A 21,811-nucleotide genomic window follows, 5' to 3' on the forward strand; every position below is an offset into this window, starting at 1 on the left:
TTTAAAGCTGCTGCCTATAAAATTGTTATTTTATTCTACCTGCTTCTCTCACTAACTTTGTATTCTATCTAGGAAAACATAACTTTTTAACTATTCAATTTTTGATAATTAAACAGTTGCTTCAATCGGAGTAATCCCTGTAATTCTCCATCGTTTCTCCAGCCAACTTCTCCGTCAAAATCGATTCAGTCCCTCTTCAAATAAAAATTGAAATAAAATTTGTTATTTTTAAAGAATAGTTCAATTTCTAAGGCAATCTCTCGATAAATTATTAAGCTCAACCTGTGATTCCAACTGATTCGCTGTATAATAATACGTATAGTGATTGATGCGACTGTAAACACACGACTTAAAGAAAAAATGATACAAATTTTCCAATTAAAATCGATTCGATGTTGCTTTCGTCGATCCGTTAATTTCATGTTTTTCTATTAAAAAACAACTGTCTCGAAAGTTGATCCGAAAATCTAAAACTAGTCAGCATCGTGCAGTAACCGAAATTTTATTTGTCGAAGGAATCCATTGAATTTGCTGAAATTGAATTTGGTTGCGTCGCCTTTCGTCCTCTGACGTCGCGGGGAGTCCTATTCCGTCGCCATGAATGCCAAGCACGGCTAAATTAATTTCACGCTCGCGTTTACGGAGTCGCGACGACACGGAAAAAAAGCACGCGTCCACCACATCTCCGCCTCCGGTGTAACGCGATTGGTCCAGCGAATCTACCAATCGCAGCTTCCACCAGAATCTGAGAATTGTACTCGTAGTGGTGATCACGTGTACGCATACTCACACGCGGTCATGTATGCACGTGTATGCATATGCACGCAATACGTATACGGGAACTGTCGCCTCTTTCGAACCAGAGAAGCAACGAGAAGTTTCTTCTCTCGTGATAACGTTACAATGCTTTTAACTTTGGTATGTACATACATATATTCTTAACAGGGAAATGATTATGAAGATATCGTGACTAAAATACAAAAGAAGGTCTTCGTAGAATATAAGGTTAAACTATACAAAATACAAATAAAATATGTAAATTCTTTAGGTGTCTTATACGAAATTGAAGTCTATCGAAAACTATTCTTATTATCTTTTCGAAGCAAAAAGATATATCTCAATGCTGGCTTTTCGAGATAAACAATTGTGTTTCGATTTTGCATTTGCACTTTGCACTCATGCATTTTGACCCGACGTTTCGTAGATGTCGCAGTCTACCTCTTCAGGCCAGACCTGAAACTAAAAAGTCTTTGACTCGAAACATAAAGAGAGGTGCAAAGTGGTCCGATTTATAGAGTATCATTATATAATAGATCTATCTTTACTGCATTTTAAAAAGTTTATATGAAAATAATTATACAAAAATAAAAAAAAGTGAATTAGTTCTTTGAAAGAGTTGATTGAATTTATGGATAAGTATTTTGTAGAGATTCGAAGAAGTTGACAGAAGTACAATATTCTTTCAATAATTGCATTGAAAACTTTGCGTATTTAAAGTTGTACGATACTATAAGACGACAGTATGGTGGAAATTATACAAATTTTTCTAAATTAATCATTGTATCGAATATACTAATAAATTGAAAATTCCTTCATGAAATTTATTAAACTTCCTGAGGCATAGCAATAAAAATGCATCGACTGGAATTTCGAACAATAATGGTACGAAAATCGAACAATACAGGTCCGAAATAAACGTGGTATATATTCTATATTAATAACGAAATCTACAATAGTCAAGATAAATGTGATTCCCTTTCGTCAAAACCTCGCCCAGTCAACAAGGACATGATCGATATAAGCTAGTCGCGAAAGCGTTGCTAGAGAAACTTGATAATCGTATCATATATATCGTGTAAACACTCAGAACGAGTTTGGTGGGTCGAGCAAGCAAGATGTCTTACGAACGAAATAGGAATTCTTCGGCTTCGTCCATGTGGAGACATAAAGCTTACGAACGACATCGTATAAAAGTGAATATTTAATAATTATCGATAATCCGTTGCTCGTTCGATAACGGCAAATATCGCAGCATCTATTGTATTTGTAGGTAAAGAAGGCTACGCGAGCGATTGACGTTGATCCACCGCAAACAAGACCTCACGTAGTTTTCAATGCAAAGGGTTTGCAATTGGAACGCGAGAAGCAAGATCGTATCATTAGGGAGAATTTTATCCTTTTGAAGAAACTTCGTGATATTATGCACCGGAAACAATCCACCGAAGAGAGTTACAGATTGAAATGGGACGAAACCAGATGTATCAGAACTCGTTGACGTGGGTTTCATAATTAATCAACGCCCTTCCATAGTTTTATTTTGAAATGGTCTTGCGTATTTTATTTTACGTGAAACAAGCTTATTTATACGTTTGTACTTCCACAATAAACAAGTGAACGTGGATTTTGTAGTTTATTCGATACCAAACCTATAAACTATAAATATCAACGAAAGAAAGGTTAGTTTATTTCATTGTGCTGACTGTACTGAAAGAATTGAAATGAAATACAGCGTGATGATATATAAATATCAATGAAAGATTAATTTTTTATACTTATTTTATTATACTTATAATTTTATTATAAGTATTTTATTATACTTATAATTAAAAGAATTATAATAAAATATGATGTAATAAGATACAAGTAACAGAGAAAAATTGATCAATGACATAATATTCATTATTAAAGAAATCGAAACAAGAGTATAATGGAGGAAGGAGAAGGACGGGAGTATGAAGAAGAAGTGGGTGAGATCGATAAATATCCAACTGCTAAATTATCATCTATCCCCGAAGATACCACAAAAGCGTTAACACAAACAGAAGCAGGAGAATGTCTTCACACATTAGGAAAATGCGATTCCGGCCTTGGTTATGCTTATCTGGGATTGAACGCATCTAATAAAGGCTTGACAGATATTAGAATCATACCAACGTTTAAACATGTGCTCTACGTGGACGTTTCCGGAAATAGATTAACGACCGAAGCACTTCGTGTTCTTTCGTCGATGAAATATCTCTTGATGCTTCAAGCTGATAGGAATCACGTGTCTTCCGCGGAATTGGATCCTATGCCTTATCTTCAGGTTAATCACCAAACCTTATTAACGATTTTTATCATTTTCACTTTTATTTTTCTCTTTATGACTTTAATATTCTCTATCTTTATCTAACTTTAATACTTTTCTAAAATTCTTACATATTTACCGATCCTACTTATTTAATTGTGCTACAGGTTCTTACACTGAATAAGAATAAATTGACAAGTACATCAGGCATTTCTCATAAGCTTTTGCAGTGTTTAGAATTAAATCATAATAATATTGAAGAAGTCACTTTAAATCCATATGATCTTGAGAAGTTGAACAGTCTCGAATTACGTGGTAATATTCTTACCACAACAAATGGGATCTTTTTTCCAGGATTAATACGATTATATCTCGCAGAAAATCAAATAGAAAAAGTGGAAGGTTTAGAAATATTAGTTAATTTAAGAATCCTACATCTGAGGAGCAACAAAATATCGAATTTGGATGGATTTGATTCACGTTGTGCCAAACTCAGTTATTTGAATCTACGGAATAACGAGATTACAAAAATTTCGGAATTAGAAAAATTAAATTGCTTAACAGCATTAGAGACTCTAATTATTTTGGAAAATCCTGTAATAGCCGATAGGGAAGTAGAGGAAGAAGCTGCTTATAGGCACATTGTTTTGGCTATGTTACCTAACCTAACACGTATTGACAAGGATCCAGTGCTTTACGACGAAAGGAAAGAGGCTAAAGAATTTCATAGACAAATTCTTCGCGATGGAACAACATTCGCTGATTTAGATTTCAATCTTTTAACCGCAGGATAAAATTAATAACATTTACTCTACATAATTATGGGAATAAAAATATAAAAAGCAAATAGAAATTAGCATCATACGATAAGTATAATTTAAAGACTACCATATAAAGTAGATTTCTACATAATCGATTATATTCAGTAGGTAAGACAAATTTTGTTGAGTTGTTGACATTATTTTTTTATCATACTGGTACGAACTTACTGATTAGTATTGTTTTTTAAAGACCACCTGTTTTATTTTACCTTCATTAATAACATATCTCATTTCTTTTATTTTAGACTATGTATTAAATGATCTTACATGTCAATATACTACTTTATTATCTTCTGTATTATTAATTCGCTATTATAATTAATATCATTCATTTTGAAGTGCAAATAAAATATAAAAAAATATATAAAATAAATAACAATTCTCTTAAAAATGTTTCATTTTTCCTACTTGTTAAAGTTGTCCCGTCAAAACTTTTAAATCCTGCCACGCTACCAGCAAGTAGTGACGATCTCTAGCGGAGTTTGTTAAAATGAGATTGTACGTTCCTTGCCAGTAGTTTTACCGCAACCAGCCGGCGAAGACATTTACTCTTACATATTGTGCGTTGCTTCGTTACTAAATAATTAGCTCTATCTTCTTGCAATAATTCAACGAATTGTCAACGAAAATGTCTTCTAAACCTCCATTTAAAGTTGGTAAGTCATAGCTATTAATTTCGGAGTTACGTTAGTCAGACACGTGGTCGTTATTTGAGAAAAAAATTTGTAACCTTGCTCTATAATATTTAAAACATATCGCTTCATAATCCGCACATCTACACATAGTAGTCGAACAACAAAAAGAATATTAATGTAATGTAAAAGAAAAATATATTCAGATATATATTCCAATTAAAAGTTGTTAAATGATGCTATATAGCACCTAGAGTAGTATGTGGAGATTAATCGATTAAGCATCTTCTGAATTAAGTTTCATAAATTGCGTATTATAATTTGTCGATATGATAAATTTCGTTCTTTATACGTAAAAACAATGACAAAATAAAACATGAAAAAAAATAGTTGTCTTTATTCCATTTTTCATCGGAACGGAGCAATGAAATATTTTCATAAAATGAAGTTGATTTCAAAATTTTTGATTTGAGCTCATTGATTCATCTATGAACAGTGATCTAAAATTTATAAAATCGATTTCTAACTTTTTTATCTGTAGCTGATTTGTCGTTGGCGGAATGGGGACGGAAAGAAATTACTTTGGCAGAAAATGAAATGCCTGGCCTCATGGCCATCAGAAAAAAATATGGTCCAGAAAAAGTTTTAAAAGGTGCACGAATTGCCGGTTGTTTACATATGACTGTACAAACTGCGGTTCTCATTGAAACTCTGGTTGAACTCGGAGCTGAGGTAAGTTGATAACCTTTCTACATCCAGGTCGTTTTCGTTTAATGCTCAAAATTCGGTTAAATCGTTGCTATTGTTTTTTTTTTTTTTTTGCCTGAACACTTACATACTATGGTTTAATTCGATAGTCACAAACTCATAAGTACGATACTTTATTTAAATTATTGATGAAACGATAATATCCCAGAAAATATTATTATTCAATATAAGTTTTTATAAACATCATTAAAAATAAAAAATTTGTTGTTAGTTTAATATATTTATATTTGTACTATTAAAAACAAATTAAAGATATATCCAATTATAAAATTCATAAAAATCTATTTTGTAAAAAATATAATTATTACAAAATAATTGAAATGAAAAATCATAAAAATAGAAAAATATAGAACGAAGTATAAGAGAGGAGAATGAAGAAACTAATACGCGTTTATACGTATGCAGACCGATTTTATCGATCATGACCCTGCGTGTTTCACAAGATTTGCTAATAATTGTATCAGACATCAGAAAACTTTTGAACCATCTTCAAAGATCAGGATCAGATAAAACGACACGGTTATCTTCGGTCGTTATTATGAAACACTTATATTCATTCAAAACACTTAACAATACACTTTTACATCTATTCAAAGCTGTGAAAGATAAATATCATAAACTTTTATGATGCAATGAGAACGTCATATCTGGGAATATAAGATCATCCCGTTGTAAGAAGTTTTCGGTTAATCAGCGGTTAGTAATCGGTATCTTCTTATCATTATCATATATGATCATATATATCATCTCATTTAAAATTAAAAAATATATGTTCCTAAGTATTGTGATATATATATAATATCACAATACTTAGGAACATTCTATTCTAGCCTCCGACATAATAAAATAACTTGCAAATAGAAAATCTGCAAATATTAATTATGATTTCAACAAAATGGCAAACGTAGAAATATCAGAAGATTATAAAAAAATAATATCAAGTAGTGGTTATCTCGGCGTACTGTATGGATGCATTGACTCTGCATCAAAAACATTTTGTACAACCCTGTGCAATGTTTTATATCCTGCTTTACGAATGAAACATGTTATCTTTGGGTTTGATTTCATAGATGATTTTATTCTAGAAACCAAGAAAGATGTTAATGACCCATTATTGTCGTTATATCGATAGGTTCAATGGTCCTCGTGTAATATATTCAGCACTCAAGACCATGCAGCAGCAGCCATCGCAAAAACGGGGATTCCCGTGTATGCTTGGAAAGGTGAAACTGATGAAGAATACCTCTGGTGCATAGAACAGACCCTCGTATTTAAGGATGGAAAACCATTAAATCTGATCCTCGACGATGGCGGTGATCTGACCAACTTAGTGCACACCAAATTCTCGGAATATTTAAAAGAGTGTCGAGGTCTTTCCGAGGAAACCACAACCGGCGTTCACAATCTGTATCGCATGATGAAAGAAGGCATTCTGAAAGTTCCTGCCATAAATGTAAACGATTCAGTAACAAAGGTTCGTCACATTGTGTTCCAGAAACAAAAAAAATATTTTTATCCTAAAGAGAAAGAAACTGTTAGGTTACTACTAAGTAAAGTACATATCATAAGTAAAAAATATATAAAAATCCACTTGTCTCATCTTTCTGTTACTCTCCTAATAATTAAATTTTAAGTCCCATATAAAATAATTTTCTTCTGTCGAATAGAGTAAATTCGACAATCTTTATGGGTGTAGAGAATCATTAATCGATGGTATCAAACGAGCGACAGATATCATGATTGCTGGAAAGGTCTGTGTGGTTGCTGGATATGGAGATGTTGGAAAAGGTTGCGCACAAAGTCTCAGAGCACTTGGAGGACGTGTGATAATCACGGAAATCGATCCCATTAATGCGTTACAAGCTGCCATGGAAGGATACGAGGTGATTGCTGAAACATTAAATCAAAGATCATATACATACACTCGAAGTGTATTGAAACCAATACTGATCAAAAATTGCAATAGAAGTAAATTATGATTGGTGAATTTCTAAATTACTCTCCAGGTAACGACAATGGATGAAGCCTCAACCAAAGGACAGATTTATGTTACTACCACCGGTTGCAAAGACATCATAATGGGCGATCATTTTGTTAATATGCCAGAGGATGCTATAGTCTGTAATATTGGTCACTTCGATTGCGAGATTGACGTTGCATGGCTTGAGAAAAACGCTGTTGAAAAAATCAACATTAAACCACAAGTAGACAGATATCAACTAAAGAACGGCAGGTGAATTAATAGTTCAATTCTGAAAAAAATATTTCTATATCGGAAGATCAAACATTAAATTGTGTAAAATTATTTGAGCAGAAAGTTAAACACATATTTTAGACATGTTCTTATTAAGTTTATACAGTGTAAACTTGAATAGATTTTTGACCGGTTTCACGATACTTCCGATTCTTCCTTTTCAGACATATTATCCTCCTTGCGGAAGGTCGGTTGGTTAATCTTGGATGCGCCACAGGACATTCCAGCTTCGTGATGAGTAATTCATTCACAAATCAGGTATTGGCACAAATAGAGTTGTGGACCAAATCTGAGTCCTATCCGGTCGGAGTTCACATGTTGCCGAAAAAATTGGACGAAGAAGTCGCTGCGTTGCATTTAAATCACCTTGGAGTAAAGTTGACCAAATTGACGGAGGAACAAGCGAAATATCTTGGTGTACCTAGAGAAGGACCTTACAAACCTGACTATTATCGATACTAGTTATTATTTAAATTCAGAGGCTCTCATGTACTTTTTTGAACCATACAATTGAATTGTCAACCATTGATCTTTATAGTTGTTCATTTATTAATTTTAGCCTCAATATCGAGTGTTTTGTTATCTAGAAAAGTTATAACGAAAAATCACCGAAACGGGATTGTGTGTTTTATATTGTATTGTTATAACTTGCGAACTTTATTGCTTTATATATATTGCTTTATATTAACTTTTAAATAAAAATATCTTGTTCAACAAGTTCCATATAAATGGCAAAGAAAAAGATTTCCCTGCCTCCATTAGAAGTTAGTTCTTTGACAAAGGTAATGATATCTGATATAAAAGATTAAAATGTTATATAAAATATCGGATAATTTATATTGCCAGTTAGCGAGATGGTCGTGCTTAATTTCTGGCGTGATTTATAGTTTCCTTAAACGAAGAGAATATGCCGCATTGGAAAAAGTGCTACGAGAAAAAGAAGCAGAGAAACTTGCTAGAGAAATCTTTCTTGCTCGTGAAAAGATTCGTCTAAATACTGGTATATTTAATATTTCTCAATGCATCTATGAATATATTTTGTGAACATTCTATTTTTTTACAGCTGAGATAAAAGAATTAGAACAAATATTTCTTGAAATGAGTTCATCTAATGAAGAAATTAATTTAGTGAACAATAACAATAGATATGCATAAAAATTGCAAAAGATCTTAAAAAAACATATTTATTATCTTCTCGTAACATTTCTATATATCTTCACGATTATGTACAATTCCTTCTTATCTTCTACTTATAACTTTAAGAGGGCAGAACTTTCCTGCAAACAATAACATCCACAGCCTGTGGGACACAATGTTTGGTTAGTGAACCATGTTGCCAAATGTTGTGTGTGTCCTCCATGTCCACAAAATATACAGAAGTTACTTGGACCTAAATATAAAAAAAGAAATAATTATAAATTATTTTATTATACATTTTATAATTTAATAATTATGAAAAAATTGCACTGCATTAAATTAACTTTACCTCTAACAGAGATATGACAAATTACACATTCCAATGCTAATCGTTTACAACTTATACATTGAGGTCCTCTGCTAACTTTACCACACAATTGGCATTCGCTCTGAAACTCGACGCCTTTATGCGTGTCCAACGGAGTTGTGCTTACATGCTTCAATACTTGTGCACGTGCATCTAATAACCGCCACCTATGTAGCACTTCAGCATATGCTTTTTTATAACCATCGTAGAGAGCAGTATATTTTTCATCGAGCAACCTGTATAATCAATGCTTTGGCTTAATTCCTAACAAAATTAAACAATTCTACATTAAAGTCCTTAAAATTACGTACCTAATATTTTTCACGGAATCCCCGAATGTGTCTTGAATTAATTTTAAATCGTCAAGCGAATCGGACCACGAGTTAGATCGATGTTGCTTTAAATTTTGAAAGTTCCATCCTTCTAATGTGGTATCGGCCAGATGAATCGTATGATATGGAGAACCACCAGGCTAAAAAAATGTATCGAATGATATATAAAATTACGAGCCCATTTATAAACATTACGCGAACAATATGAAAACACAATATACACAAATGATATGTAGAAAAGGCATAATGTCTATGATCAGTTCTGCACAAAGATGTTTGTCTTCTGTGTAAAATTTCTAGGTATTATCACAACAAAACAGTACATCACATATAATTAATTACTACTAACATGTACGATTATTTTATGGGTATTAATATTAATCATAATGTAAAACAGTTATTAGATGCAAGGTCAAGAAGTTTGGCATTTGAAATATTAAGCAGGGCCAAACCTGCATGCTTTGTGGCACCATGACACTTCCACTCCGATGCTGTAAGGCAGTAACAAATATCACCATGATAAAAGAACCCTAAGAACCAGTACATTTCAAACACGTACAAATTTAAAAAACTCCAAAAACCATGCCTTACCTTTAACCACCATTTTCCTGTAGAAAGCCTCTATAACAAAGATAACATAATATCAATCATTTGGTAATTTTTAAAAAATATATTAGAAAAGAAAAATACTGAAATAAAATACCAATGTATTACGTCGGTATAGCATGACTCATTTAAATTCCGGATTATTCCAATTTTGGAATTTGGAGAGAAATTTATAATTATGACACATACAATACCGTCGTATCGTACGACATTCATACATTTAAATCATATTTAAACATGCATCGAAAAAAAGAAATGTGTGCTGAGTATGAAACATGTGATATACTGTAGATTGAGAAGTCAGCATTAAAACATGAATACAATAGATGATTATGTTCGAAGAGTATCCCCAAGTACTGAAATGTTCAGTATGTTCGTGAACAGAAGACAAAATATGATCAAGACATGTAATGTAACAACTATCAATGATGCTATAAAAATTGTGCTTGTGCCAGGCCATGCTAAAACATTTTAATATCTACAAAAAATAAATACAACGTACTTACACTAACGTTAATGGACTTGCTACTTAGCCGTGTCTGAGCAACGTCCGGATTTTCCAAACGATAACTAAATGCACAACTCAGCATACCTGCCATTTGAATGTCCGATTGATTCGCATAATGCTGTATTCTAAATTAGAGACGGATTGTTGTAAAATAATTTGTTTTTATCGTAAGTAGTAATCCATTACTTACAAGGAATGAATTAAATTTTGACCAAAAGGATGTAAAGGCCATGGAGCATCAATCTCAGGTGACTGACAAGAATTTTGTCCTATATTTGAAACTGGTTGTGATATCACAAGAGCGGCTAAACACCATGCCTGAACCAAATCAGGACGTTCCAATGATGCAGCTACATTTGCATTGTATTGACACATAGCTGGGATATCTGTGATATTGATACTAGATATAAAATAAAATTAAAAAATTATTTTCTGAAAATCGATGAATTTCTCTGAAAATTGTATCGCAATCATATATTGTACTCACACATATTTTTCTGCTAATTCTTTGTTGACGAAAAACAACGAAGAAGCATCATATATCATTACCATAAAATGATAGTTTTTACAACATGATCTATGAGTCATTCTATTTGTATTATGCAAGCCCCGATTCATTTTCTATTAATTTGAAATATTTAATGAGGTTCTTACAAATATTTCATATTATGAACATTCTCACAAAAAATTTTATTATACATACTCGATCTTGAAAATAAAAAGAACTTATAGGAATATTATCATTTGACTGTACATAAGAATTTGGATACATGTGCATAAAATGTTCTCCATTGCCTATTCCGTTTCCTAATGCAGAAAGTGCTCTGGGTGTTGTACACTCTGGTTTCATGGACGACCTTCTTGTATATGAAGCACGACCAAAACATACGAGTATACCTAATAAATAGAGACAATGAATGAAGCTTCTATTATGTACAGTATTTTGTCACCATTTCTTATTATTTTTTTATACATACCCACGCAACAAAATTTAGCGCCAGATGTTCTAGGAAAGGGTATGTAGGCATCTTGATAATTTGTATACATGTTAGAAGAGTTTAAGAAATTCGCATTGTCTTGAATGTCGTATCCTAAGTGACTACTTTCGTTCTCATCCTTTTTACATGTCTATAGAAATAAGAAAAACATTAGATATAATAAAAGATGGACGTAATCCGAGAAATATATTTCTTTTACTTGCTCCAATGTTGTAATTAATTGTCTAAGACAAGGTTCTAAACATGATCTGTTTTTTTTAACACGTTGTTGAGCAGTTTGCTTTAAAACTTTCAACAACTTTGCCAATGTTGTATTGTCGATCGTTGTTCCATGACAGAACTGGAATGTAGGTTGTGCACTATATGGATAGTTCGCAGGGAAATTTACTTTTAATATCACATTGTAACTTTTATTGGATGCTGTTACAGTACAACTACGTTCCACAGCATCCATTGTATTGACCTGCAAAGATAAAAATATATACTATATGTATTTCTATTTTACGTTTATATGTATCACCTCTATGTTTGGTATGTTCATATTTATTAAAGAAAATTCTTGTTGCAAAGTTTTTGGTTGTGTAGGAGACGATATTTCTTTATTACTTTCAATATATGCATCTGTTTCAGAATTCAATATAGGTTCATCAACTTTTGTTGTTATACAATTCATTTCACGACCAGTTTGAGCGTCATTAAGTTGTAGCTGTTGGACAGATTGTAATGTTCCTATATTAATGGCAACTATATTAGTTGAATGAAAGAAGTCCATTATATTTATAAATAAGACTGAAACATACTTAAACTATTATCTTCAGGATACTGAGTATAAATAGATGAACCATCATCTATCCCATGTCCACATAACTAGAATAGAATTATATGTTATATTTTTTTATGAATAAAAATCTTAACCTTTACACATATATGTACAGAAGTACCCACTTTCTTTAAAAATGGATCGATTTTATATATCCTTAAACACTGATCTTTTGACCAAGTAATTAATTCAAAATCACTATTTTCTGCAAATCATAAATATATTTTATGATATTTTATTCCTTTTTATTTGATTATATATACGTATAATACATACCCAATTTTTGATGTCTCCATTGAAATTCAAGAACAACATCAGTATGTCCTACAAAAGTATAAATAGGAGCACTGAGGTCTGTTGTATTCCATAATAACAAACTATTCTCTCCTCGTCGTAACTGCGGTACTACTATTGTTACCAGTCCTTCACCAAATGGCTATGGATAACTTATTGTTAGTTTTTATAGATAGAAATAAATTTAGATTCTTCATATATCTATATCTTTACCGTGTATCTCGCTCTCCATACGGGCGAGTTTGTTGTTAAAATGCTCTCAGCTCTTCGTGGATTACTGATATCAAAAATTTTCACTGTACAATCTTGACTAGATGTTGCCAATTGATTTTGTTGAAATGGACACCAATCTAAACCATGTATCTAAAATAACTTTTATAAGTATGTCATTGAACTTTACTAAAGTGACATTATTAGATAATATTATAGTGAATAGAGCTATTATGAAATCAGGCTGTACTTTTGTTAGATGAGCAGCTATGTACTGCATAGGACTATTTCCTTTTCTTTGATCCCATATTTTAATATCTCCATCGTGAGCTGTAGCCAACATGTTGGGAGAAAGAGTGTTCCATCTTACTTGAGAAGAACCAGCTATAACACATTCAATTATATGTATCTTTAAATGTTTGCAAATTATTTCACAATGGGTTTTATAATCTCTGTATTTACCAACTGCAGATAATGATAAACAAGGCTTCCTTTGATCTCTTATATCCCAAATATGTATAAATGTATCAATGCTACAGGAAGCAATAATATCTGGTTCTTTGGGATGCCAGTTTAAGTCACTCACAACTCTTGTATGTGCCTTTAGACTATTCGTTGTTTGTAAGTCATAATTACCAGTTCCAGTAAGAGACAGTATTTCAATGCGCGTATTGCTCTAGAATTTAGATACAATTAGATATATCTACAATATTATTTACAACATATAGATTTAGTTTCTAACCGATACAGCGCATAGATGACAATTTATACTTGTGGGGTTCCATTCTGCAGAGCCAACTTCGTATTTACTTTGTCTTTGAAATTTTTTTAATACATCAGCACTCTCTTCAAGGTGTTTTATCGCGAAACATCTGCGTCTAAAAATATATAATAGAATAAGATCGCGAGAAATTAGAAAACATAAAAATTATAGGAAATTACACACCAAATATATATAAAAATAAAAACTTCATTTATTGTTTACTTACCCGGCAAGTAACACATAATTACCCGTTGCATCCACGGCCATAGTATTAGCCTATATACATAAAACAAAAATAATTCAACAATAAAAAACAATTGTATATCATAGTATTCAAAATTGAAATACACGTTGTTTGTAATAATAACATATATTTTCATGTAATTAGATAACCTACCTGTAAATCACGGTGTTCCGTAACGACATAGTCGCTGCCCCAACGTTTTGACATTTTACCAATAAATTCGAATTCCTGTCAGCATTCTGCAAGGTTAGAAATAAACCGAATATACGCGGACTAGAATTGAATCATACACAGTATACGCAATCGTACATACAATCAAAGCTAGTATATGATTCGTTGCATCGCGTCCTGCCTCACACATCTTTATCGGTGGGTTTCGATTGGCTGAACAAAATTCATGTACATATCCCTGCTAAAAAACAAATGTGGGCAAGGGGTAAAGCGAGAGGAAGCAATGTAAAAAGAGTAAAAGAGAGGGAAAGAGAATTAGAGAAAGAGAGAAAAGTTCAAGACGCTTCGCTGTGCTATTTCTGTCACGTAGAACGCATATATTCGTTGCATATAGGTGTACTAATATCGGGACGCAAATAATTGATAAACGGTGCGAAACAGGAACGAAAAAGAGTAGAAGTTTGACGATCCTTGATTATTGCATCGGAATTATATCAAATCTACGGTGGTTTTGTTTGACAGTGACCGTGATAATTCAAGTGATAGTGACAACAATGTCCGTAATTATGGATTGTTTTCGTCAGTAGCGGATGTGTAAAAGTTTCCTTAGTCACTTTGTTTAGCTGACTTCTAATAAACGAGTCTGATTTCTTGTTTTCTCACAACTCTTGTGGCACATTCGCCAGCGACTTTCAGTTTAGCGCGAGTTTTCGACCCTAAAAAAAAAAAGAAAAAAAAAGAAGAACGGCGTCTTTTGTTTCTCAAGGGTAGTCTCGCCGTCTTGTCTGTTCTATACGCCGTTTTCCCTCTCTTTAGCTTGCACGTCACTCGCACCAGCAACAAGAAAGCAACGCTGGTCATAGCTGAAGTTTAATCTGAGAACCGATTGCTGAAATCGGACTGCGTACAGACGGTAAATTCGTCTCGATATCTTTAATTAGAGATCTGTGATGTACAAGCTCGGCGTCGCGGGAAAAATCATTACGTCCACGATTAATTTCGTACACTCGAAGAGGAAAGGAATTTTCATATATATAAGAAAGATGTACAAAGACTCAATAAGTCTTCGATGTTCGAGAAATTTTCTAAATTTTCGATTATATTGAACACCTTGACCGTCCGACTGAGAAACGAGGTCAAGTTTAGTCGAAAAACACATTAAAGGTCATCAGCTCCTATGTAATGGGGCATTAATGACAGGAGTGTTACACTAAGAGATGCACAAAGGATATTTAATACAGAGAGGCTGTTCTTACACAACGTAAAAGGAAACTGCTGCTTGTCGACAAGATGAAATTGCTGGAGAGTACACGTTTCGAAGCTATAAACAGTGCCTTGTCCATCAAGACTGGAGACAGCAAAATAATAGGCAGGTAAGACAATTGCAAACATGTTTAGTGGAAATATACTATTTTTTAAAATAATATTAAACATTATCTCTCTTAATCCACAGAATAGAGAGTTACTCTTGCAAAATGGCTGGAAATGATAAACAGTTGTATAAACGTTTCAATGCAGAGCAAGGTTTTACTCCACATGATCTTCAAGCTTTATCACCACCACAAACATGTTTAGGAACATCACCTGCTCAAGGGTACTTTAGGTATTAAAAATTGTAGATGAGAGATGTAATGAAATAATAAATTTAGAAATCTGAACATTATCCTTTTAAATAATAAAAATCATAAAAATCTACAATACCTTATAAAAGAATGTCTGTTTATTTTTTGACAGCATCTGTTACCTGTAGAGTGATTTAACACGTCTCCATATTTTTGCTCCAGCCGCAGTGTTTCTGGTGATGAAGATGGTCCACTATGTGATACAATCAGTAGAAAAACATTATTCTATTTGATTGCCACTTTGAATTCAGCTTTCCATCCAGATTATGATTTTTCTGATGCTAAGAGTCATGAATTCAGTAAAGAACCAAGCTTGCAATGGGTCATGAATGCTGTAGATAGTAATTTGAGTGCAACCGCGGTTGATCACTATCGTACTCTTCGAACGGCACTTTGGGCTGCCATTGATCATGAAATATCTTTAAATGAATGTGATATTTATAGGTAAATATCTAGAATTTCATGAAAAGAAGGCGTATATTAAATAAAGTTAAGAATGTGAAAATATTTTAGTTACAATCCAGATTTTGCATCTGATCCATTTGGAGAAGATGGCTGCTTGTGGTCTTTTAATTATTTCTTCTATAATAAGAAATTAAAACGCATTGTGTTTTTCCCATGCAGAGCAATAAAGTGAGTATAATCATTCTTCAGTTCAACTATTGTTTACTTATATTTTCTATCATTTTTTTAAATGTGTATTTACAGTCCTCTCTACGTGTTAGATTCTGGTGTTGGCAGTGATTTTGCCATGGATGAAGATGAAGACAGATACTAAATTCATAATACATGTTTACAAACTTCATCACTATCTTTATTTGTTCTGCCATACAGAGGCATGAATGAACATTAAATTTCACCTATTATAGTAGTGTTACGTTTAACTAACCGCTACTATCCCCACTAGTTCTTAGAACTAGTTCCCCGAAACTTCTGACGTTACACAATTAAAATAAATAAACGTGTCAGACATCCCTCTTGCATTCAACGGAGTACTTAGAATTTTCTAGAATTATACTTCTCTTGAAAACTGATCAGATATGATCCCGAGCCGCGGTTAATTAACGCGGCACTACTGTACGTAACTTATTATGTACAGTGATACATTTCAAGTTTTACAATTATTTCGTTTATTTTCACTTACAGTGATGTTTATTTTTAACAGAAAATTTAATCAATTTAATTTTCCGTTTCTTTTTTTTGTACGATATTAAAGCGTAATTGTAGTCAACAAAAAATCAAACAGAAGAACAATACTGTATGATCTTGAAATTATGTTGTTTTCCTTATAAATTTATAACTTTCATATATACATTCACTATTCAAAATATTTTAAACATATAAATCTGCTATATAGTAATCAAATTTTGATAAGTCTAAGAATTAGATTTTATTTCTATGTGAAATGTTCAAGATATCAAAATAGATCTTTATTATCAACAATTATTAAAAGAGAAATTTATATAACAAAGCAACAAACTTAACGGATTCTAAATTATTGTTGTGCTATGTTGCTCTATTAGAGCCCTTTAGAATTATTATGATAGTAACAATAGGGAAATTAAAACAAATCTAATTTGATATTATAAAATGGGAGTATAAAATTATGAGAGCAACAATAGATCTAAAAGTGCAACGTTAACTTTTGAATCCTAGTCATTATATTTTTAAGTTACGAAAAATTTGTTAGCTGTTTGTGCTCTTTGCTATGAAAATCAGTCATCTGATGCTTCTTAATGTCTTTGATAAGCTTTTCATATAAAATTGTTTATGTTTCGTATATTACTTTTGATAAATATACACGATTCTAATATATGTATTGATATATAAATACTCAGTTTTGTGCACTATAAAGACTTCAATTCAATATTTTGAATTCATTCTAAATAAACTGATTAGATCATGCAATATGTATAAACTTTACAATACTTAGTAGATTTTACTGTAACTTTCGTGTAGAGTGGAAAATTTAATTTTATGTCACTCATAAATATATATATATGTATACATATATCTGGAGAATTTAAAAAATAACATTATACTGGAGTTACTAGTTTTTGATTCAAAACAGTGATTATCTGGTAATTTGTATAATATATGTGTATAACCTTAGTTCCCTTAAGACTACATGTTTGTCTGTCAACATCTGAATAAACTTTATGAGCTGACAAAATTCAGCCATGCATTGATATTTTCTTTATCTCTTGTGTTTAGTAGTATAAAGTCTTTATCACATACATGAAATAAATAAAGCAACAAGCACAAACATTACGCCTATTTTCATTGAATAGTAACTGTAGACCTAACTTACCTAAATTATCGGGCAATTTAACTTATTTGTACATCATAACATCAGGAGATTGATACATGCACATATATGCATCGCATAACAGTCGTTTTGCATGTTCCGGTAGATGACGGTCGTCTGTCAATTCAGTTAGGTAATTTCCACCTTCTTCGCTTAACCAATATGGAAAATCCGGACATGGAACCATTTCCGGTATATTGTAACCGTTTTGTTCCCCTAAAGAAATAAGAGAAAATTTACTAGTCAGCAATAAAGATACAGTATATGAGCTTATAAAACATAATTGAAATACCTTTCCTATCAGCCATAGAATCAAAAAAGCACCACGGCGCTTCCGAACCAGAGCCACATTTTACGAAACACACATAGTGGGAAGTTTCAATGCAAACTACAGCCGATAATTCTAAATATAATCGTGGGATCAAACAATGTTCTTGTAAAATAGCGAACTCCATTGGTACTATAAGCTTCTTTGGTTCATGATTTGTTCTTCGTTCATGTCGATGCACCTAAACAAATTTTTTAAAACTTCTGTATTAGAAGTTTAGTTTTTTCTACCTGCTTATTCATTTTACCTTTTCTAAACATTGCAAACAGAAAGCAATGCTTTCAAGTCCAACGCCACATTGTCCATAGCACTCTTTACATTCGTATTCCGCCAGTTTTCCGCAAACGGTACATTGCCTTGGAGCTACAAGTGAAAAATTAGACATGATTAATAAACAATATTTTTATATTACAGCATAATAATAATGCTTACAATCCTCGATTATATCCGTTACATCAAGTAATAATGTAGGTTGAATTTTCTGATACATCTTGAATGATTTTCCAAACCGTGGCATTTGTATAATAAGACACGAAGGAACTTCTTTTAATCTTATATTACTCGTAAGAAAACTCTGTTCTAATAGTTGCTGAACAGTTGGAAGATTTAAGTGATCGTCTTTTTCGACAAAAAGTTGATAATGATATGCATCTTGACCAGAGCTTAATTTAAGAAATGGTTCAGCATTCAGAATTTGAGCAACCAGGGACGTTAAAAATTCTTCAGGATCTGAAAAAATTTAAACAATTTTATTTATTAAAATATTATTCATCTATGATCAAATACCTTTTTCTTCACTAGTGAGCCCGGACACAGACGATAATTTTTCAAGTAAAGTCCGGAGCTTCATCACCCGATCTGCCCTTACAAACATATTTTTCCTAAGTGGATTTACAATTTCTTCGCGTAGTACCCTTTGTACTTCTTCGTACTGTGGACAATCTTTTTCATTTGGTGGTCTAAAAAGCAATATATTATGTATGACATCATTTTAATTTGAAAAAATGAAAATGGAATCAGGTTTGATTCATACCTAAATAAAAGATTATCAAAAACGCTAGTAAATGTGAACATGCTGAAAAGAGTAGCATCCAAGTAGCACGAATTGTGATGACCTTGAATTCCTCGATATTTTCCACAAATACTTTCCAAATTTCCTTTTACAGAAATAGGTCGTACCATACCAACAATAACAGAGCTTTCCATATTTCCGAAATTATCTGTACTCATCGATGTTGTTGGATCATCAATTTTTGCCTATATAAATATATTTCGTTATACGACTGCAAAAAGAATATACAAAATGGTAATACTTACTATGACATCATATTGTGAACATTGATCAAGATCCGTGAAAACAGCTCTGTGAGGTCGACAATGGAAATATCTTACATCTTTATATGTTCCATCAGTACCAGATGGGTGATTATCATCCTAAAAATAAAACAATTATATTTTCTTTTTAATTTTTTTGAACGTTACTTTTTATTGTTAGTTTTTATGTTATACGAACCAATTCTACAGCTGCCATCAATTTACCAGGAGTAATACCAAGTGGAGTTCCAATCCAACGAATAATTCCATAGTGTACATCAGAATCCAACAGTACTTTCACATTTGAACCCACAATTAAATCTAAGTTTTCTGTTCGTCCACATTTTTTATTTTCATTCTTTTCAAGTGTATTACCTGTTATAATAATAGAAATATATACTCATGTATTGAAATCAAAATAAAAACATTAGCATTAATAGCATTTCATAAAAAAGCTCAATTATACTGTAATTGTGTATTGAAATTAAAGGAAAAAGGAGATGGAATGTAATTTAACATGCTAAATAAATATAAAATATGGAACGCTAGTAGAGTGAAGAATGTCTACTATTCCTTACTACAACTCAATGGACTTGAACGTCCAAGTGTCCCTTCAATATCACTATACACATTTGATTCAATATCACTACTCCATTTATGTTCTAATACAAAGAGGGGGATGTTTTGCAAAGCAGCAGCCATTTTATAATAAAATTATGAGAAGTTTACAACACTAAAAAGCTTGCCGGTAGTACAGAGTGAGACTAAGATTCTGGTTATTTTTAACCATCTGAGTTATTTTTAACTCCCTCTACTACATGTGGTAGGTAAAGGCAAGTATACTACACAAAATTTTTAGAAAAGTTAGCAAACTATTCTACTAAGCAATAAACTGAAAAAACTTAAAATTTATTTTTATATTTTTGTAATTACCATGGGTGGTGGTATTCTTGGCTACATTGCTGTCATTTTCATGTGTTGTTGATTTTATTGATTGATGATATTCTTTTGACATAGATCTTTGGTCTCTATTATTATTTTTATTATCATCATATAGAGTAAATCTTTCTAATAAGACAGGTGGTATTGTATCCAATACAGATTTTTTCTTATCATTTGTGTAATTATTGCTTGTTTCAGTCTTTATACAAGAATCTGAAATAAAATATTCAATTAATGAATTAAAATTCTACAAAAATTGAAAGATATAGAATATTTATCTTTGTACTTTTATCTGGTTTTGCAAGACCTGTAGGACCTCCAGGTTTTATTGGGAAAATATTACTTAGTGTAGCAAATCTTCCTTCAGAGTGAGTAGAAACAAAATATTCGTTGCTTACTAAAGCAGTTTTAGATAGTTGATCGCCATCCTATAAATATATTGTCATATAAGTATATTCATATTCATTTAGTAAAAAATATTAAGAATATAAACAACAATGTACAAAATATTTCATGGAATTACCAACAAATCAAGGCCAAAATAATACCCTTGCCCAAGCTGTGGCACAGGTCCAATATACTTAATAATAGCCAAAAATTTAGTACATCCCGAGGGATCAGCACAATACCAAACAGTGTCATTTATTTCTAGACTCATAAGTTCTTCGCATAAGTGTTTGTAATTTGCCAAGCGAACCCTCTCTTGAGGGACTGACACAGCAGGTAGAAATTTCCATACTTCTGGTGTAACAGAAATCAGATCAAATTTGTGGCATCGCCATTCTGTACCACGCCAAATTTCGGATCCTGTCGTATCAATCACGCGTACTTTGAGTGCGCTATCTCCTAAATCTTCGACAGCTTCGACCAGCATGCCGAGACGTAATGTATTGACATTTTTGTCACATTCACTGGACATACGCATGAGAATGGTATTTTGCTTGGCGACAAAATACTGTGAAATCTGTCGGTCTTCTTTATTACTGGAATTCCGCTTTTCCATGATTAATCGTAGACGATCATCGTAATAAAATAATTTATCAACCACATGTGCGGAACATGCGGATAAAGAGAAACGTTTATCTCTGTCACTGTACAGTTTTTGTTTTAGATCAAATTAGACAAATATAGAAGGAAATGTAGAGAAATAGAAACTCTACATCCATATTACTTAGTGTATTATTAAGATTTGAGAGTATCCAGTAAAATTATTTAAAGAAATATTGTTTAGAGTATGAACGAATAACTACGCGTGACAATCAAATTCAAGCAGAAGAATGCACTTTGACTGTCAATCTATGTAGG

The 21,811-nt window shown here is 32.2% G+C and overlaps 5 protein-coding genes and 1 long non-coding RNA gene across 14 annotated transcripts; 4 read left to right on the top strand and 2 right to left on the bottom strand.

Annotated features, from left to right (window-relative positions):
• The first annotated feature begins 409 nt into the window (after positions 1 to 409).
• Positions 410 to 1,975, top strand: LOC125385907. The gene is made up of 2 exons (XR_007225665.1): positions 410 to 1,662; positions 1,737 to 1,975. It is a non-coding gene; the product is annotated as an uncharacterized LOC125385907 (long non-coding RNA).
• A 315-nt stretch (positions 1,976 to 2,290) lies between these two features.
• On the top strand, positions 2,291 to 4,279 carry LOC105666305 (leucine-rich repeat-containing protein 23). The gene is made up of 3 exons (XM_012314426.3): positions 2,291 to 2,456; positions 2,689 to 3,085; positions 3,235 to 4,279. The coding sequence occupies exons 2-3, from the start codon at positions 2,708 to 2,710 to the stop codon at positions 3,859 to 3,861; spliced, it is 1,005 nt and encodes a 334-aa protein (XP_012169816.2). The 5' UTR covers positions 2,291 to 2,456; positions 2,689 to 2,707; the 3' UTR covers positions 3,862 to 4,279.
• Positions 4,280 to 4,382: 103 nt separating this feature from the next.
• LOC100650295 (adenosylhomocysteinase) lies at positions 4,383 to 8,259 on the top strand. Its single transcript, XM_003399310.4, has 6 exons — positions 4,383 to 4,544; positions 5,062 to 5,252; positions 6,421 to 6,762; positions 6,956 to 7,171; positions 7,295 to 7,521; positions 7,707 to 8,259. Exons 1-6 carry the CDS (start codon positions 4,517 to 4,519, stop codon positions 8,002 to 8,004), a joined length of 1,302 nt encoding a protein of 433 aa, XP_003399358.1. The 5' UTR covers positions 4,383 to 4,516; the 3' UTR covers positions 8,005 to 8,259.
• Positions 8,260 to 8,710: 451 nt separating this feature from the next.
• Positions 8,711 to 14,275, bottom strand: LOC100649970 (GATOR complex protein WDR59). Of its 7 annotated transcripts, XM_012314331.2 has the most exons (22): positions 14,135 to 14,275; positions 13,975 to 14,060; positions 13,804 to 13,853; positions 13,557 to 13,692; positions 13,277 to 13,490; positions 13,065 to 13,198; positions 12,818 to 12,967; positions 12,587 to 12,746; positions 12,436 to 12,515; positions 12,291 to 12,357; positions 12,011 to 12,219; positions 11,690 to 11,953; positions 11,470 to 11,620; positions 11,196 to 11,389; positions 10,980 to 11,113; positions 10,683 to 10,892; positions 10,491 to 10,617; positions 9,970 to 9,999; positions 9,831 to 9,869; positions 9,358 to 9,518; positions 9,029 to 9,282; positions 8,711 to 8,932 (listed from the first exon to the last, which is right to left on the bottom strand). In XM_012314331.2, exons 2-22 carry the CDS (start codon positions 14,026 to 14,028, stop codon positions 8,793 to 8,795), a joined length of 2,958 nt encoding a protein of 985 aa, XP_012169721.2. In that variant the 5' UTR covers positions 14,029 to 14,060; positions 14,135 to 14,275; the 3' UTR covers positions 8,711 to 8,792. The 7 variants fall into 7 exon arrangements, with proteins under 7 accessions (XP_012169721.2, XP_012169720.2, XP_012169722.2 ...); XM_012314330.2 differs by lacking the exon at positions 14,135 to 14,275 and having other exon boundaries at positions 13,975 to 14,128; XM_012314332.2 differs by lacking the exons at positions 9,831 to 9,869; positions 14,135 to 14,275 and having other exon boundaries at positions 13,975 to 14,128.
• A 953-nt stretch (positions 14,276 to 15,228) lies between these two features.
• On the top strand, positions 15,229 to 17,791 carry LOC100650494 (repressor of RNA polymerase III transcription MAF1 homolog). Of its 2 annotated transcripts, none has more exons than XM_003399312.4 (5): positions 15,229 to 15,365; positions 15,446 to 15,595; positions 15,777 to 16,058; positions 16,128 to 16,247; positions 16,323 to 17,791. In XM_003399312.4, exons 1-5 carry the CDS (start codon positions 15,283 to 15,285, stop codon positions 16,390 to 16,392), a joined length of 705 nt encoding a protein of 234 aa, XP_003399360.1. In that variant the 5' UTR covers positions 15,229 to 15,282; the 3' UTR covers positions 16,393 to 17,791. The 2 variants fall into 2 exon arrangements, with proteins under 2 accessions (XP_003399360.1, XP_048266235.1); XM_048410278.1 differs by having other exon boundaries at positions 15,446 to 15,586.
• Positions 16,407 to 21,809, bottom strand: LOC100650168 (ubiquitin carboxyl-terminal hydrolase CYLD). 2 transcript variants are annotated; one of them, XM_003399309.4, is made up of 11 exons: positions 21,030 to 21,807; positions 20,793 to 20,934; positions 20,498 to 20,719; positions 19,764 to 19,939; positions 19,568 to 19,684; positions 19,284 to 19,507; positions 19,037 to 19,209; positions 18,683 to 18,979; positions 18,498 to 18,613; positions 18,215 to 18,431; positions 16,407 to 18,138 (listed from the first exon to the last, which is right to left on the bottom strand). In XM_003399309.4, exons 1-11 carry the CDS (start codon positions 21,507 to 21,509, stop codon positions 17,948 to 17,950), a joined length of 2,355 nt encoding a protein of 784 aa, XP_003399357.2. In that variant the 5' UTR covers positions 21,510 to 21,807; the 3' UTR covers positions 16,407 to 17,947. The 2 variants fall into 2 exon arrangements, with proteins under 2 accessions (XP_003399357.2, XP_048266234.1); XM_048410277.1 differs by lacking the exon at positions 16,407 to 18,138 and having other exon boundaries at positions 18,413 to 18,453; positions 21,030 to 21,809.
• Between the last annotated feature and the right edge of the window lie 2 nt (positions 21,810 to 21,811).

The sequence above is a fragment of the Bombus terrestris genome, chromosome 11, assembly GCF_910591885.1.
Source record: "Bombus terrestris chromosome 11, iyBomTerr1.2, whole genome shotgun sequence".
NCBI classification, from domain to species: domain Eukaryota; kingdom Metazoa; phylum Arthropoda; class Insecta; order Hymenoptera; family Apidae; genus Bombus; species Bombus terrestris.